General features: G+C 38.9%; 1 protein-coding gene across 1 annotated transcript in view; it reads right to left on the bottom strand.

Annotated features, from left to right (window-relative positions):
• Fmn2 (formin 2) overlaps positions 1-17548 on the bottom strand; it is a 302407-nt gene that overhangs the window by 11175 nt on the left and 273684 nt on the right. Inside the window, exon 16 of the mRNA XM_055608481.1 lies at positions 14601-14750. Coding sequence (XP_055464456.1) covers positions 14601-14750 — 150 coding nt within the window. The remainder of the gene's footprint in view (positions 1-14600; positions 14751-17548) is intronic.

Raw genomic sequence — 17548 nt, 5'->3', positions numbered from 1 at the left:
GAATGATCTAAGAAAAGAGTGTTGGAAAGTTTTAAGTTGAGAGGGAAGGATGGAGAGATAAGATTCAAGATAGAGACGACATCAGCAGCAGCACTGTGGGTGATGGCTATACATGGAAATGAAAACTTAGGTAAAAGCATCCATGACTTCCCATTTCTCTCATGCCTCCCAAGCTATGTCTCGTAACCCTTAGGATCTCCACAGTTAACCTTATACATGAGGAGATTCATTAAGAGACAGAGATATCCTTGTGTTTTTAGATGGAAAAGAAGGACCAACACATGTATACCTCACTCAGACTACCACACATTTACTCTACAGTCCCTTACCCTAAAATTTTGTAGCCAGATGCCTTACGGAATTGAGGCACTTCTCCATTTCAGACAGGAGCATGGCATACCACACTACTGAAAGGGTCAGATAACATGAAATAATAAAAGACAATATTTCTATAGTGTCTTGATAGTTATGGTAGATTGGAAATGTAGAGATTATATACACCATCAGAAAAGTGTTGCTGTCAGATAAATTTTATGCAAATCTATGAATAATTTTTCATTTCATAGTTTTCTCTTGTCTTCAAACTGTAGATTAGAGAGCATGACTCCAGACTACAAGATGATGAGCAAAACTGCATCTATCCTAATTATTATCATCCTTAAATATTTGAGCACTCCTTAATTTCTCCTAAAGGAAGTCATTAAATAAACCAAGTCAGAGAATGAAAATGGTCCCTGGGAATTAAGGCCTCGGATACGAGAACTTAATTCTTAGCTTTTATAAAATCAGAATGATGAAGCAACTCGTTTCTAATAACTGTTCATAAAGTGGCTACACACTTTATGGAAGCCAGCATATTTAGATCCTGTGATTGCACACCAGCTTTCTGATAGTTATATTTCTGCTTCTCATCAGCTGAGAAGTTGTATAGAGTGCTTGGTTCCCATCTCATCTGACTATGGAGCATCCTATGGGGACAGCACTCAATGGCAGAGTTGACTGGGGTAATTTTATATTTACTCCCGAGGGATCAAGTAGAAAAGTACCAAGTGGCCAGCACTTAAACCTTTATGTATGGCGATGCTGCTTTCTCAGACAGATTTGTATTCTCCTTAAACAGCTGCGTGATTTCCACTATGCACCCATTAATTAATCCATACAATCATCAATCCATTTATCTTTGCAAAAGCATCAATTCCTTCTTTAATATTATATCAAAGTCACCATCAGTGTTAGCTAGCCTCTAAATCCTGTCTCCTTTCTTACTTTAAACAGATCCAGCTTCATGTCTACGCCAAACTCCAACTTCTGTGCTTCTAGTTCCACTCATACTTTGGCTTATTTTTTAACTGGGAGGATTGCAATGCATAAAGATAGCCAGAGGCTTTTGTTCTTTGAGCTGTATACAGTGCAGCTCTGAACTAAACAGGTGCCTGTGGTATGGTGGACTGAAATTCATATTAGGAGTCATAATTAGCTGGAATGAAATGGGTTGGAAAACAGAAAACAAAAAGAACAAACCTGCATAAAATTGCTGGGGATTCACGCAAAAGATTGCTCACCTAATGCATTCCGTGGAACTGGGTCCACTGGTAACAAACCTCTACCTTGGTTGTATATGTTAAGTCTACATAGTTCTGCTTAAAAAAAAAAAAAACAATGATATGCGTTTCCTGGAAGAAAAGTGATTCTAGATTCTTTGTGGTTTCTACCTTCTATTTTAAGCACTATTATGTGTCTTAATTACTGTGCTTCATTACTATCATCCTAATATCCTTGGTTCACCCCTAGTTTTTGATTTTCCACACTCTACTTCACTCTGCCCAGTTCTTTTTCACTATCCTATTCATGGAAAAGTATACACAGTGAGAGGTATACACAACAATGGGCTTGATTGTTTTTTGTTTGTTTGTTTGTTTTCTTTTTGAGACAGGGTCCTACCAGGTAGCCTTGACTGGCTTGAGGCTCACTATGTGGGCCATGCTGGCATTGAAATCACAGCCACCTGCCTCTGTTTATCCAGCACTGGGATCAAAGCCTCATGACATCATGCCTGCCCTAGTAGCAGTAATTTCAGAAGACCTACAATACTATTAAGAACACAGAGCACCTACAATAAGCTATTCACTGTGTTAGAAATTTTGCAGCTAATATGAATTGCTTCAATCCCATGTTTTCTTGGTATCCTTAAATTAGTTCTACAAGTAAGAAAGCAATGCCAATTAAGCTTAAATATTTTTCATTTTCACCATTTTACAACTGGCAGCATACAAATTCATGACTTGGAAATACATACATTAGCAAGAAAGGCTAGTAGAATAGAGCTATATTTCTCTGGATTCCAATGTTAAGTCTTTCAAGTATAACTGCTTACCTTTAGAACATGAATTTGCTAATGATAATGCTTTTTGAGAAGTTTCTGTATGAGAGAGACTACATTAGATATTTTACTCAGTGGCTCATTTAACTCACTCCAGGAACTAGGTAGTATCAGTTTCTCCATTTTATAAGTTGGAAAACTGAGGTTCAAGGTGGTAAACCAATCATTTAAGCTTTATGCATGTGCCACTAAAGGTGTGTGTTAAATCCAGGTCTTCTAAAATGTAGTCCCAGGTTCTTACCACTTACTACATTTAGCCTTTGTTAAAATGAAATTTCTGCAAGAATATGAAGCCATAGGAAACTAACCCATGACATAACAGTACAGAATTATGGGCTCATCGGTATTAAAACTTGAGGATACATTAATAGCCATATGAGGTCTGACTTTTAAAACGAAACTCTGTGTTATCTGAGAACATCAAAAATTCTCTTAGCTGATGAAATACACCCCCCCCTTGTCTCATTTTATTTACCTCCCCCACACTCTTGGAAAACTTTAAAGTGGCCAAATGTAATTTTAGAAAGCTTTCCAAAAATGTTCACCCTAGGCCTAAGAATTTGAACCCTAGAGGTTAATTTTTAAAATGATCCCATCTAATAAAATTAAGTTCTCTTATGAATAAATATACTCTGATGTGCTTTACTTCTGCAAGATACACATTTCTGTCTAGCTACATGATGATAATTGCAGCAACTTAAGGATTAAAGACTGTTGGACACAGTGTGCATGCCTTTATTTCACAGTCACTGAGATGCAGAAGCCCGAGGTCCATGAGGGCCCACGTCAGCCAGTGAGACACTGTCTCATCAACCCAAGAGCCAAGGATGTAGCTCACTCTTCTAGCATTCATCCTATTTTTGGTCAAATCAAGAATTCTTTCCTTTTTTTCTCACCTAAAACTGTCTATGCCCGAGACATTTATTTTTTTAACAAAATTAAATTCAGAGGAGTAGGCATTCCCACATATAACCTTCAAGTTCTGGATATTTTTAAATGAGGAAAACGAATCCTTCTTTGTATGAATATTTATTGCTTACTGGCTAGAAAATGAATATTTATATTGCTAAATTTAAATCTTTAATTTTCAACATGGTTGTCAATAGCCCACCACAGATACCCATATTGTAAAATGAGATAATACTATCACTTAATTGCAGAGAGCAAAATGCTAAATCATTAATATAACTGTGCATATTTCCTTTTATTTTTTAAAGCAACTGTTTGTATCATGTCCCCTTACTGAGATTGCGATACTCTTCCTACACCCCAGTGTATTCTAAATAAATACCCCAGGTATTCAGATAATATTAAATAGGCACACCTTCTGTAACTCAGTAGCTTTGCTCCCTCCTGATTCATAATTTGTTGGAGACAAAGGTCATTTTGGGGTTAATGAAACTCGAGGGATCCAAACACTCTCAGGAGCCAGCAGGTGAATCCAGTGTGGGCTGCTAGATTTTCCTTCAGGGCATGCTCTAATCATGCTATCTCCTGGAACCATTCCAGGACCAGAAGGACATTGCGAAGCCTAAGAAGAGATGGACATGACCTTACATACTGTGTCCTTTCCACCTCTGGAGAAATAGCTGTAGGCTGACAAACAACACAGCCAGAATTCTATGTTCATCAAGGCTACCTGCTTCCTGGAGCTGGAGCAATAGCTCAGCCTTTAAGAATACCGGGTGGTTTCCAAGAGAATGGAAACTGAGTTTCCATTCCAGCACCTACATGGTGGCCCACAACTATCTGTAACACCAATTCATGGGGATCTGATATCCTCTTCTGTCCTTGATTACAAGGCTCACAAGTAGTACACAGACATACATGTAAACAAAACACTCATATACATAAAACTAAATAGAATTAAAAATTGCAAAGAATACCTATTACCAAAAATTAATATTTAATTTTAAGAACCAAGAAAAAAATACACCAGGAATGGAATGGATCTGCTTGCTCATTTTACAGTGACACCAGCACACCTTGGCTTTTATTTTGACCTTAGCTTCCCTTTGCCAGGTAGGACAAGGAGCCATCTCTACCCAGGTGACAAAAACAGAACTAACCCATACCAGGAGAGTTCTGTGCCCCTCTATAAAGGAGGAGGTGACTGCTCTTAAGATGAGCCTCATACTCTAGGCACAGCTTCCCCAACAGTACTTCAGATGGCTTACCATCAAATTTTAAATCATTTACCTAAGGTCTCAGCAAGGAGACAGAGCAGTCTTTCTCTAGAAGGGGATCAATGAGCTGTGGAGACACACTGGCCAGGGACACTGCCTTTCATGGAGACAGGGTATGTGAGTCTCTGTGCCAGCTGAACTATGAGTCCTATAGGAAAGAAGTGGGTAATCAATTGGAGGTGGAACATGGCCAGGGCAAAGTGGAGAGGATGGAGACAGAGCTGATAGATTATTTAGAGGATGTTTAACATCACCAAGATACAATGACAGATGAAGATGATTAGATAAACTTTCCAAACTTTGAAAAGTTGCCAGGGGGCAGGGACTCTGGGTGTGTTATTTCAGACTTTATCCAGGAAGTACAGGCACAAAAAAGTCAAAATGGAAAGAAATGTACCAAAGTACAAATGTTCATGGTGTTCAAATAAAAAGATGTTAAAACAGGTTGAGGAAAAGGACCTCTGGCTTGTATATATGTTAATCTGAACACATAATTAGAGAGGCTACACTGCAAAAATGCTTAGGGATTCTATTAGGTACAACTCTTTATTCATTGACTTGGATTTGCATTATTACTCTTAAAACGGAAAATTGAAGCTACAAACTCAAGGATTACCATTATAAAAAAAAAAAAAAATCAATAGCCAGAATCTGGAAACAGCCCAGATATCCCTCAGTTGAGGAATGGATGCAGAAATTGTGGTACATTTACACAATGGAATACTACTCAGCAATTAAAAACAAGGAAATCATGAAATTTGTAGGCAAATGTGGGAATTAGAAAAGATCATCCTGAATGAGGCATCCTAGAAGCAGAAAGACACACATGGTATATACTCACTGACAAGTGGATGATAGACATATAATATAGCATAAACATACTAAAATCTGTACACCTAAAGAGGCTAAACAAGAAGGAGGACCCTGGGTAATATGATCAATCCTCATTCATAAAGGCAAATGGGACAGACATCGGAAGAGGGAGAAAACAGGTAAAAGGACAGGGGCCTACTACAGAGGGCCTCTGAAAGACTCTACCCAGCAGGAGTACACTCAGCATCAAAGCAGATGCTGAGACTCATAGCCAAACTTTGGGCAGAGTGCAGGGAATCTTATGAAAGAAGGGGGAGATGAAAGACCTGGACAAGGAGAGCAACAGAACCAAAAAATCTGGTTACAAGGGTCTTTTCTGAGACTGATACTCCAACCAAGGATGATTCATGGGGATAACCTAGAACCCCTGCACAGATGTAGCCCATGGCAGCTCAGTGTCCAAGTGGGTACCGTAGTAAGGGGAACAGGACTGTCTCTGACATGAACTCAGTGGCTGGCTCTTTGATCACCTCCCTCTAATGGGGGAGCAGCCTTGCCAGGCCACAGAGGAAGACAATACAGCCAGCCCTGATGAGGCCTGATAGGCTACGGTCAGAGGGAAGGGGAGGAGGTCCTCCCCTATCATTGGACTGGGGGAGGGACATGGGAACAGAAAAGGGAGGAAGGGTGGGATTAGGAAAGGTTGAAAGAGCAGGCTACAGCTGGGATACAAAGTAAACAAATTGTAATAAACTAAAAAATTAATTAATTAAATTTAAAAATAATCAGTGTGACTCTGTGATGTGATGTGATGTGATGTGATGGATATGTCATTTGACTAGATTATGACAATCATTCAGGATATATACAACTACCCAAACATTCGCCTATCTATCTATAAATAATTTGTCAACTATACCTGAATAAAGCCAGAAAATATTCTCTCTGTATAAAAACTTGAACAATGATGATTTAAAATTTGAAGTTCACTTTTAAGTAGGAGCATACCATAAGCAACAGATTTTCCATAACAAAAAAACCCGACAAACTATCTATGTGACATTAATTTGTCCTGAGAGCTGCAGTTTAATTGATGGACATTTGACTTGACTGCAAATGTCAACAACCAAGAGTACACTGTAATTTTATAGCTAGTTTGTCAGCATCAGTAAGATTAGCTTTCATGGTATGTTTGCTTGCTAGTAAGTACAGTATAAAAGGTCTTTCTCCATTTATTGTCTGCCTCACCTACTCCCTTAAAAAAGACCCAAATAAAACAAAGAACAAAAAAAGTCTTAGCCCCACTCTGTCATTGGCTTCATGCTGAGACTAATATTTTTGACCTGGTCAAGGTCACCTCTTCCCTCTGTGTCTCTCAAGCCTAGTTTCTGATTGGGCATTATTTATTCTAAAGCCCCACATTTTTAAGTGCAGAAGAGTTACCTTTGACTTCACAAATACATTTCAATAGTGGGAAAGCAGCAATATTTGAGTGGAAATCCCTGATGCAGACAGAGGAGTGACTTCTGCCTTGGACAGGAAGCAATGTCTTGGCAGAAAAGACCCATGGAAAGAACTTTGATCCCTAAGAGTTTAGTTATCTTGAAAATCCAGGCTCCAGCAGAAGTCCCCACAAACCAAAATATTTACTAATTTTCTCTTACACAAACCTGGCAGATCTGCTCATCTTCCTGTAACAACCATGGTAGTCCTTAAAATTATCTTAAAGGAAATGAGAATTACCCCTTTAATTTATGGAAGCAGTTTTCAGCCCATATAAGTTAAAAGACACTATTTTTTTTGAGGGATAATTTTGATTCATATTTTCCAGGAAGCATATTTTGATCCAAGATATTTCTACTATAAACTTGGCTAAATCATCAAAAATACTTTTAGCAAATGCTGATGGGAAATTAGAAGTGGTTCAAGATACCTCACCAGCTCTCATAAACTCACTCAAAGACCAGACAGCAATTTAAATACTCGGTTAAGCAAAAATACCTTTGGATGAGCCGTTGTCTTGGTTTGGGGTGCTAATTTCTACTTAGGTGCTTTAGCTACAACACCTGAGAGCTGCTTCTGCTTGTGACTGGGTATTTTTTCTCCAACCCTCCCTCCTCTGTTCCTTCCTTTCCCCACTCCTTTCTCTTATCCCCTCTTTTTCTCTCTTCTTCTGGGGACTTGTGCATGCTAGGCCTACATTAACTTATATCTTTAGATCATGTATATTTTTCCTTATTCCTTTCTATAGTCTGAAGATAGAAGTCAAAAAGCATTTGAGAAAATGCTTCCCTGGAGCTTTAATTTTTTTTCCCCCCGTGACAAGACAAAGAAGCCAACACTTCTTTACTATTTAAGTGCCACTCCGGGTTGTTTATATCCTTCTAGGAGAACTCAACTTTACTAAGTGAACTTGCTAACATCCAGAATTTAAGAAATCAGTTTAGGAGAAGAAAAGCTAGGCTGACTTATCTCCTGAATCTCTCATAACATATTGGATTTATGTGATGAGATCACTGACTGCTATATATGGGCAGTGAGTTGGAAAGTAGCAGTGAAGTAAGTTAACAAATCACTATGGTTTGGGTGAAAGATGTGGCATTGTAGACTGCTTGGAAGTTGCAGAACGTTCGTGTGTAAGGGTTGTTTTCGGAGAACAGTCTTCCACAGGCTTGGTGCCTTGGTTTTTAGGAGTAAGATTCTAAGCTTCTGCTCAAGCACTATCAAGACAAAGCTCCCGTGCTAGAGAGCTGGCAATAGGAAGAAGATGCTGTTAGGAGTGATTTCTCTAAATAGGTACCTGAATGGAGAGGGCAAATGGTCAGCCAACTCATTGCTACTACTATACAATAACAGAAAACCGGAGCACAGAGGGGATTTCAGCAACTGGGATGTCACCAGATTGCCACAGCACCTTAGCATGAACAAAGCCCCTCCACAGCATAACACCAGCCAACTACAGTGGCACAGACCTGTAATTCCAGTGAGGTAGAGGCAGAAGGGTCAGGGGTTTAAAGTCAGTGTTGGCAACAGAACATTTGAGGTTAGACTGGGTTACAAGAGATCCTGTCTCAAAAACAGGTGGGTGGTGGAAATTTCACCTGTCTTATCTCCATTGAGATATATTTTCAATTGCTTTTAAAGTAATTTCTTCCTTCCCAAACTTCCATGATAATCTTATACCTGAATCACTTGAATACAAATTTCAGAAAGAAATTTCACCTGTCTTATCTCCATTGAGATATATTTTCAATTGCTTTTAAAGTAATTTCTTCCTTCCCAAACTTCCATGATAATCTTATAATCTGAATCACTTGAATACAAATTTCAGAAAGAATTTTAACACAGCAAGAAAAATCTCCAATATATGACTTTGTAAGAACAAGCATCCAAATCATTTCTCTCTAATTGCAGGCCTCAGCTCGGCTGAGCTCTGACTGATTGCCACAGGCTGGTGCAATTAGAGGGGTAGCTAGCCAAAAACTACCTGTCTCACAGTAAAATAAAGCAGTGAATTAAATTAGACAACATTTTAAATATAACTCATACTAATGTCGCAACTGATTTCTTGAATTAGAAGTCTAAATGATTAAATATGAAATTATGGTATACCACATTATGAATCATGAAGCTTGGGGGCCAGTTCTCTGGAGATAAATTTTGTTGTCTAAAATTATTTTAGTCTTAAACTGTCTGGGAAAAAAATGTCTAGCATGGGCTATCAGCCCCCTAGCCTCATTCTCTGCTTTATCTCACACCACTCAGTGCTAGACTGTACGATCAAGGAAGCTGAGATCTCCTTCCTGAGGACTTGAACACCTCAGTGCCTAGTGACGTTTAAGATTTATTGACTAAATAACAAAAATAAACCCCACATAGTTATACAGATGAAAATTTGGACTGAATACTGATCTGAAATCACAATAAAGCAGAGATGAGAGGTGAAGTTGCTTACGTGGGAAGTGGGGGGATGGGGCAACCCTCTTCTTTCAGGATCTACCCCACAGTCTATTAATTAGAGACTAAAATGTTCATATGTGCTTAACCATTTGGGCTCTTGTCCTATCTCTACAAGGTCTTATTAATGTTGCTGAACTAATGCTGAAGTTTTCCTACGGTCTTACATATTATAAGCATTCTCTGCGAGACTTTTTTTGGGGGGAGGGGGTGATTGCTAGGGCTTGCTAACACATCCCTGACCTTCCTAAACATTGCATGCAAATGGAATTAAAAATATTTTTTATTGTTCCATGATGACATGTCTGAATCTCTTTAAAAAGGGATTTTTTTTTAAAATTGATATATGTATATGTGTGCCCAGTAGATGGAAAAGTACCACTTTTGTTGACTTAGAGCAAAGTCAGTGGGCTGGTGGTTCATACGGAAGCGATACTCTATCATATCAGACAGCATTCATATAGAAGTACGGCGTGCAGTGAATAACATTTTAACAAAGGCCCACCCTCATATGCATCTTTAAACTACGCTCTTAGAATGATGCTGTCCCTTACTAATATGCTAAACCATCTCCTGGAGATCCCATGTGCATGCTATTGATATTAAAAGTCAAAGGAACAGTTCACAAACCTCTAACATGTAGGTACTGCCCTAAGTACATGAGGACATCATTTCATCCTATGTGTGCATTGATGCTGCAGGAGTGATGTGGTCCCCACTTTACAGGTGAGGAAAGCAAGACTCCTGATGGGTACATGACCTCTCAGACAATCCCAGAGTAATAACTGGCAAGCAACTAACTTCCATGCTTCTCAAACTACATCTCCGAGAGAGAGGGCAGATCTACTCAGCATGAATGACAGGGAACATACCATATCAGAAAACACACTATTGACATTTCACAGGTTATCCAGACAAAGCTAGAAAGGCAGGGTCCTCCTACCCCGAGATGAGAAACCTTCACCCAGGACTTAAAACATTAAAGAATCATTTGTTTATAAATAACGCATTAGAGCAAGGGAATTTTTACCAGGAAGTGAGAGTTCAATGGTACAACTAATACCGCTGTTCAGGTAACTTCTATGCACAGAACTGAAACGCTTCTTTCTTGATGACTGCCCCATAAGACTCAGGAAGTGGCTGAAACAACTAGGATCAGGAAGTTGGAGCATTTGCAAGGCATCTCCCTAAGGTTCTAAGTGCAGCAACGCTTGCTGGGGACACATGATTCTCCAGTCAGTGAGCTGTCTTTGAGTTGGGCAGGAAGCTTCAGGGATGTAGTCTTTGAGATTCATTTCCTATGCAGGATGGGCTTTGTGGTGACACAGCTGTCTTTACGTTAGCTATGCTTCAGCCTGTAACTCTTCACATTACCAATTACCCCTGTAACTCACTGGCTTACTAGGCTGGACATGAATGAGGCCTTTTCTTTTGTCTCTCATGGGTTCTCTAGCTGCAGGAAAAGCCACATAACACGTGCTAAATCACTTTGGCAATTACACAAACGACTTTTTACAGGTTTGATGAACTGTGATAGCAGTTTACTCTTTCTTTCTCTCTCTCTCTTCTCTCTCTTCAAGAAATTGTTTTTCCCTTATCCCCTCCCTCCCCCAAAAAAACTTGCTATGAAGGGACCTGCCAATCATGCCAACCCATGGCTGGAGGAATGGGTTGAGATGCAGTTGAGCTATTTGTGATGGCCCCTGGCTGGCCATAGTATTAGAGCTGTCAGAGCTTATTTGGACTTTACCCTGGAATTCTTCTAGAGGGCGCTGAATAGTGTTTTCTGTGGCAGGGCTGTGAAAAAGTTTGCCATGGATATTCACAAAGGCCAAAGAACTTGAGTCTACTGTCAAAGAAAAAGCTCGGCTTGAAAATTAAATGAACCCACAGAAGAGAGTGGGAGAACACTGTGATCAGGGAAGGGAGGGGAAAAGTGAAAGAGGTGGAAGGGAAGGACAGCAAGAGAGGACGAAAAGAAGGGAGGGAGAGGAAATGAAAAGAGTGGAACAGAAGGAAGACGTTTAAAATGAAACAAATGGGGTCTTCCCTTCCAGAGGACCAGAGTTTGAGTCCCAGCACCCACATGACATCTGATAACCATCCGTAAGTTTGGAGAATCTAACGCCCTCTACTGGTTTCTGTGTGCAATGCATCTCTATGGTCCGCAGATACATACTAAGGCAAGACATCCATTCGCATAAAGAAATAAAACATTTGTTTGATTTAAGGGAGTTCCAGGGATGCATGCCTAACCCATTGATTGCCATCAGGGTTCTGCATCTGGGCAGTTAATAACCATCCCTAAGTCTGGCTACAGAAAAATCTAATGCCCTCTACTGGTTTCTGTGCGCAATGCATCTACAGGATCCACAGACATACACTAAAGCAAGACACCCATTCACATAAAGAAATAAAATATGATCTACAGTGGTCAACTTAAAATTGTGTGAAAAAAAAAAACATGTTCATTACTGTAGTGAGCTATGTTTACATTCCCATGTCCATGTCAATGGCAGTGATATAAATAGGTCATCAGTAAATATGTACAGACGTACCAAAAGAAAAGCATAATGGGTAAGACACAGGTGAATGCTCTCCTAGAAATATGAACAAGAACTTTCTCGCTCAGAAATAAATACTACAATCCAAGCAAGGGAATTTATAGCATGAAATAAAAACACTGAAAATATGCTGGTAGGCAATAAAGAATTGGCTTTTAAATAAAATATGCCGGGGATAGCAAATATTTCAGGAGTCCAGAAGAGGGAATGGGTTATTGGGGAAAGAGCATCCCATCTTAAGTGTCTAAATTCTTTCTAAGGTTCTGTTTATTCACATGCTGTGGCTGGGTCAGAGGTTTCACACTTTGAACTAATTACCTCCTCATTGCTTACCCCAGGGCATAGCGTTTCTGAAGCAGGTTTCTGTTACTATGAAAATCATAATGTCAAGGTGATACCAGCAAGATGGAGGACTTGGATAGTCATCTACGTGGTACACAGCCCTCAGAAGCGCTCTGGGTCTGTATTAATGCTTTGTTGTTTTGAAATTGTTCATCTTTAAATAGGGACCTCACATTTTTCTGTGTTTGTTTTACCTTACTTATGGAGTATATCCAGCTTTGAGAAGAGGGACAACATTGCATAAACGCTGCAGATCAATGGCCCCACTCTTCAAAACTGCCTGGCTGTCATTTGTCAAGAGACATAACAGATGCCAGTCCTTCCTGGCCCACCACATGCTCTGCCTTAGCCCTTTATCATGAGCAAATGTAGTAGACTTAGAAGTCGATGGTTAGAAGCACTCAGGTTCAATCAGTTCACAAAACAGCCACAAAGTCATCCACTATGTGTCCAAAGGCCCTTAGCATGTTTCTCAGATGTGACATGTCCAAGACACCAGAACAAGGTCTGGCTGATTGAAGGAGTTAAAACGTGAAGGTGATTTGTTTGAGCATGTCAGACTCAATGACTCCATAGGGTAAGAGCAATGTTGTTAATGTCACCTACAGACGGAGCTCCTTCCAAGGTATGCTGAACCATGTATCTGAATCAGTGATTCTCAGCATGGCCTCCTGGATGTCATCTTCTTACCGGCTTTTATGCTATGTGTGGCAATACAGGAAATGATGATGATTGGGTTTACCATGTCCCCCAGCATCTGTGACATGCTTGCTCATCTGATACATGTCAAGGCAGCTACTCTTGTATTTATCCCTACATGGTTGATGCCCAAATCAGACCCATTCTATCTTCAGTTATGTTCCTCATCCAAGAGATACTACAAATAACTGTTCTATACAAAATGCTATGCTTTCCATTTTAAACCACAGGGTAACTGGGTTTCAGTTTCTTTTTTTTTTTTTAGGTGAAAAAAAAATAAATTTAGAGATTCAAGAAGAGAAATATGTTAATGTGCTAGGGTTAAAAAAGTTTCTTCTTTATAATCTTCTAAGCTGGGCAACCATTTTGGTGGGTAGAAAATAAAAAATCACTTAATATATGCACCAAGGGATAGGTAAATGAATACGTGGAAGAACAGTGATTAAAATATAACCATCGTTTGCGTGTGATGTGGCGTGTGTGTGTGTGTTTGTGTGTGTACGCATACATGTACATCTGTGTGAGCATGGATGTGGTGGCCAGAGGTTGACTTTGGGTGACTTTCACAATTGTTTCGCCAACTTATTTTTTGAGATAGAGTTTCTCCTTGAACCTGGAACTTGCCAGTTCAGCTAAATTTGGAGGGAGGGAGCTGCAAGAAGGGATGCGCAGCTGTAATTGTGGAAGCGAAGGCCATATCTGCATCATCTCCACACACAACAAATGCTAGCAATGAACTCTTTACTTAAGGAGATGTGGAAGCCTACTCATTCTTGAAAACTAGGTATCAAGCACGGTGTATGTCTAAGCAGACCAACCAGAAGGTAATAAGCAGAAAACCATAGGATATTATAGCAGAGATGAACCAAGTCTCTTGGGATGTAAGCTCTCTAAAGAACTGAAGTAAGGCCATTGTTAGGGCATGGATGTGAGGAAGTGCACTAATTGGTTCTGTGTTAGGATTTGCTTTCTGGGTGGATTATGTTTCTCTCTCATTTCCCCACTGAACTCGGCTATTTGAGGACGCTGCCCTGGGAGGGCTAGGTTTCTTCATGAGTTAAAATTTAATATTGCCTCCGTGAAATTTCATAATCCCTGAGATGTTATTTCACATCCTCAAGAGAGAAAAACTCCTCTTCATTCCTGAACACATTTATTTTAGGAAATGTGGTATAATTCTACAAGATTTTTGAGGGGTCTTTTCAAAACGTATAATCTTCTAATGGTTTGGGGAGACATCTGGGTAAAATTTTGAGATGAGCTGACGAACCTGACAATAGACCGTGAGTTGAGGAAAAACTATTCCTCTGACCTTTGCAGCTTTTGCTAGCCATCTTTAGAAGGAAGAGAGCTTATATCATAGGGTTATTCAATCCTTCATTTGGGGTTTCTTCTTGTGGTTTCTTCATGATAGAGCTTATTTTAATAGACAGCAACACTGCCCCTACCCTCATCTATTCTCCGTAGAATCACAATCCAATCCATACTCCTCTCAGTCAAACTCCAGAGTCTGCCAAGTATCAGCACCTCTTCAACTTGTATTCCAGGGTGAGGGCTATCAAACTTTTCATTCATGTTATAAAAATTGGCAACCCCCAATGGAGTCACACTTAATCAAATACCAGTTTTAAATGCCATTGTGAAAATGAAAATACCTACCTCTCTTGCAGAATCAGTTTGTTCTCTTTTTTCCAAGAGTCTTTAAAGTCAGAGCTGAATTCATGCCAGACACTGAAGAAAACATTTGGGGACACCTCCTTCTCTCCAATTTTTGGTTTCATGAAGTAGTAGGCTGTGGTCTCCAAAAAGCTGTCAAAGCACACACACACATGAACATTAAAACCATGATTACTTTCCAATATGGGCTATTCCTTCTCCATCCAAATGCTGATTTCATTCATGCACAAGTGTTATTACCAAGATGATTCTAAGTTTCTATGCACCAACAGTAACTTTTAATATGGGATATTCCAATATGATATACCTTACTGTTTGGGCACCAGCAGTAGTTCTTCGTGATTTCATATTTGAGTTTTAGTTGAAGATAAGAACAGTGGACAAAAATTGTCTTAATACTGAAAACTACCACTGGGCAAATTCCATTCCCAATGAGTCACATATTTCAGGGATGAACGGTGGTCAACATAGGGACGTGAGAAGTAGTAAGCCTAAGATCATTTCTTAACTGTCAGACAAAATATAGTATCTGCTTTACACTAATTTATAGGTATTCTATGTCTATATCATTCCGTGTGTATGTTATTCACGTTCTTGTCTTCCTGGTTGGAGGAGATGGGGGGGGGAGAATACGACCCAGGAGACACAGATAAAGCCTGCCATCTGGACAACATGGCAGCGGCTAGCACACAGTAGACATGGTGATGGTACAGTGAGCAAGCCTAGTCTTTAGCTGGGGTGACTCTGGGGGCTGCATCAAGGCTCAGGTTTCAAATTCAACAAGGAACACACAACTAGTGATTCACAGGTTTAACAAAGTCTCTCCATGTCATGAAGCAGTCCCCTGAACAGAAGCCTGGCCTCCAGTACCTGATGTCATTCACACTGAGGGAACCTGGGCAGCAGGACACAGGTCAGAGATGCAACACAAGGAGTGATGTGCAAATACAGCGTAACTTTTGTCTTCACTTTGGCTGATGGCCAGGACTATTTCTGCTCTATAGATATCAAGCATGATTTACCCTGAAGTAAGAACTTCTATGGCAATGTGATTTTCCCAAATAATAATAAAAAAATATGAACAAATAAATATAAGCCACATACAGAGAGAGAGAGAGACACTCACACACAAATACACGTTCAAGTGATCATGTAGCAAATTTTAAACTTTTGCTATAAAATAATGTGAACGTTTAAAAGATGAGGTTTTTATGTTAAGTTTGCTCAGAAGGTTCTTGAGCTGTGACTGAACAGCAAACACAAAAAGGAAATTCAGATCCATAGAGTAGCAGTATTTTAGTCAATAAAGTTGACTAAACAAGGTCAACAAGGTTCACCTCAGCCTAGGTTATTGTTCCTTGAAAACTTTCCCCAATACCCAGCCATCAAAACTTGAAATGAAGGTAGCACTGCCATTTTGTGACAGTCTCTGCAGAGACAAACATTGCTGGTTTAATAGTTGTTAGCTGAGAGAATGGGAAAATAGCTGTCGGCAGAGTGTTCACTGTGCTAGTATAGGAACCCAGCACTCACACAGAAAAGCTGTGGCTGTGGCTTACCCTTGTAATGCCAACACCAAGGAGATGGACACAGAAGAATCACTGAGGCTGAATTAAGTCATCCATCCACTCAGCTATCTTGCAATATTTTGAAAGTCTTATCGTAAAAGAACATGTTATAATGACTGAGAGTGAAAGGAGGCAGAAAGCTGGATTCCAACTCTAACTCACTGCATAAGGAAACCATTTTGTCATTCTTAACTTTTTCAACAACAACAAAAAGATTATAAACAATTATGTCATGTCATGAGGAAAAATGAAACGCCAAAGTGTCTGTTGAATATTTTCACACAAAGTCATTTAATATTTTACTTGAATTTTATATTATATTAAATATAAATATGTATAGTTTGTAAAATTTTTCTCTAAATTAAAACTACTGTTATTAGGATTTATTTATTTTATTTTAAAATTTTTATTGGGTGTGTATATATGGTGCGTAACGTGCATGTATTCATATGTATATGTTGGTGTGTGTGCTTCCATTTGCCTGTAGAGGTTATATCCATAGGTGGAGACCAGGGAGGAAAGTTAAAGACTATTAGAATAAAATGAAGAAATAAAAGCACAATCTCTGGAGTGCAATAAAGGCAACTCTATGAGGGAATGGTGTAGCTATGAATCCCTGTATAACAAAAATCTCACATTAACCTAAGAAAATTTAAACAACACAATAATACACCCAGGAAACATAGAAGCAGAAAAACTAGGCAGAGAGGACTAGTGAAGGTCAAGGCAATTAATTAATAAAATGCAAATTGAGGAAAGCAATACAAAGTTTAAACAAAATGAAGTGTTGATTCTTGGAAAGGTGAGAAAGATTGACAAATCCTTATCCAAGCAAAGCAAGAGCAGGAGAGAAAGCTAAAATTAATAAGGTTAGACATGAAAAAGAGACATTAAACAGATAGTAATAAAATTCAGAGGATTTTGGGGAAATGCTTTTTAAAACATATATTCCAGTAAATTGAAATACTAGATACTAGATATATTTCCAGACACAGAAAACTTACCCAGATTAACCCAAAATGATATAAACTACTATGGGATCAAGGCAATGATAGAGTATAATACTATCTTCAAAAAGACAAAACCAGAAAAACATGTTGCTGAACTCCACTGGGTGTTTAAAGTTGAATTACCATCAGACATATTTTATTTAAAATATCTTATTTTACTTAATATATCTTGAACATATTATAGTCTATCTCCCTTTTGAAACAGAGCTAGAATTAAGAGACCTTGACCTACATTTAAATACAGCAGTTATTAGAAAAAGAAAGCACACAACTAGGCTTTTCAGTGTTACTCACACTATATATATTATTATATTATATTATATTATATTATATTATATTATATTATATTATA

The sequence above is a fragment of the Psammomys obesus genome, unplaced genomic scaffold (assembly GCF_907164565.1).
Source record: "Psammomys obesus unplaced genomic scaffold, mPsaObe1.curated_primary_1811, whole genome shotgun sequence".
Lineage (NCBI taxonomy): Eukaryota > Metazoa > Chordata > Mammalia > Rodentia > Muridae > Psammomys > Psammomys obesus.
The sequence above is the reverse complement of the archived record's forward strand: the minus strand, read 5'-3'. Positions and strand labels throughout refer to the sequence as shown.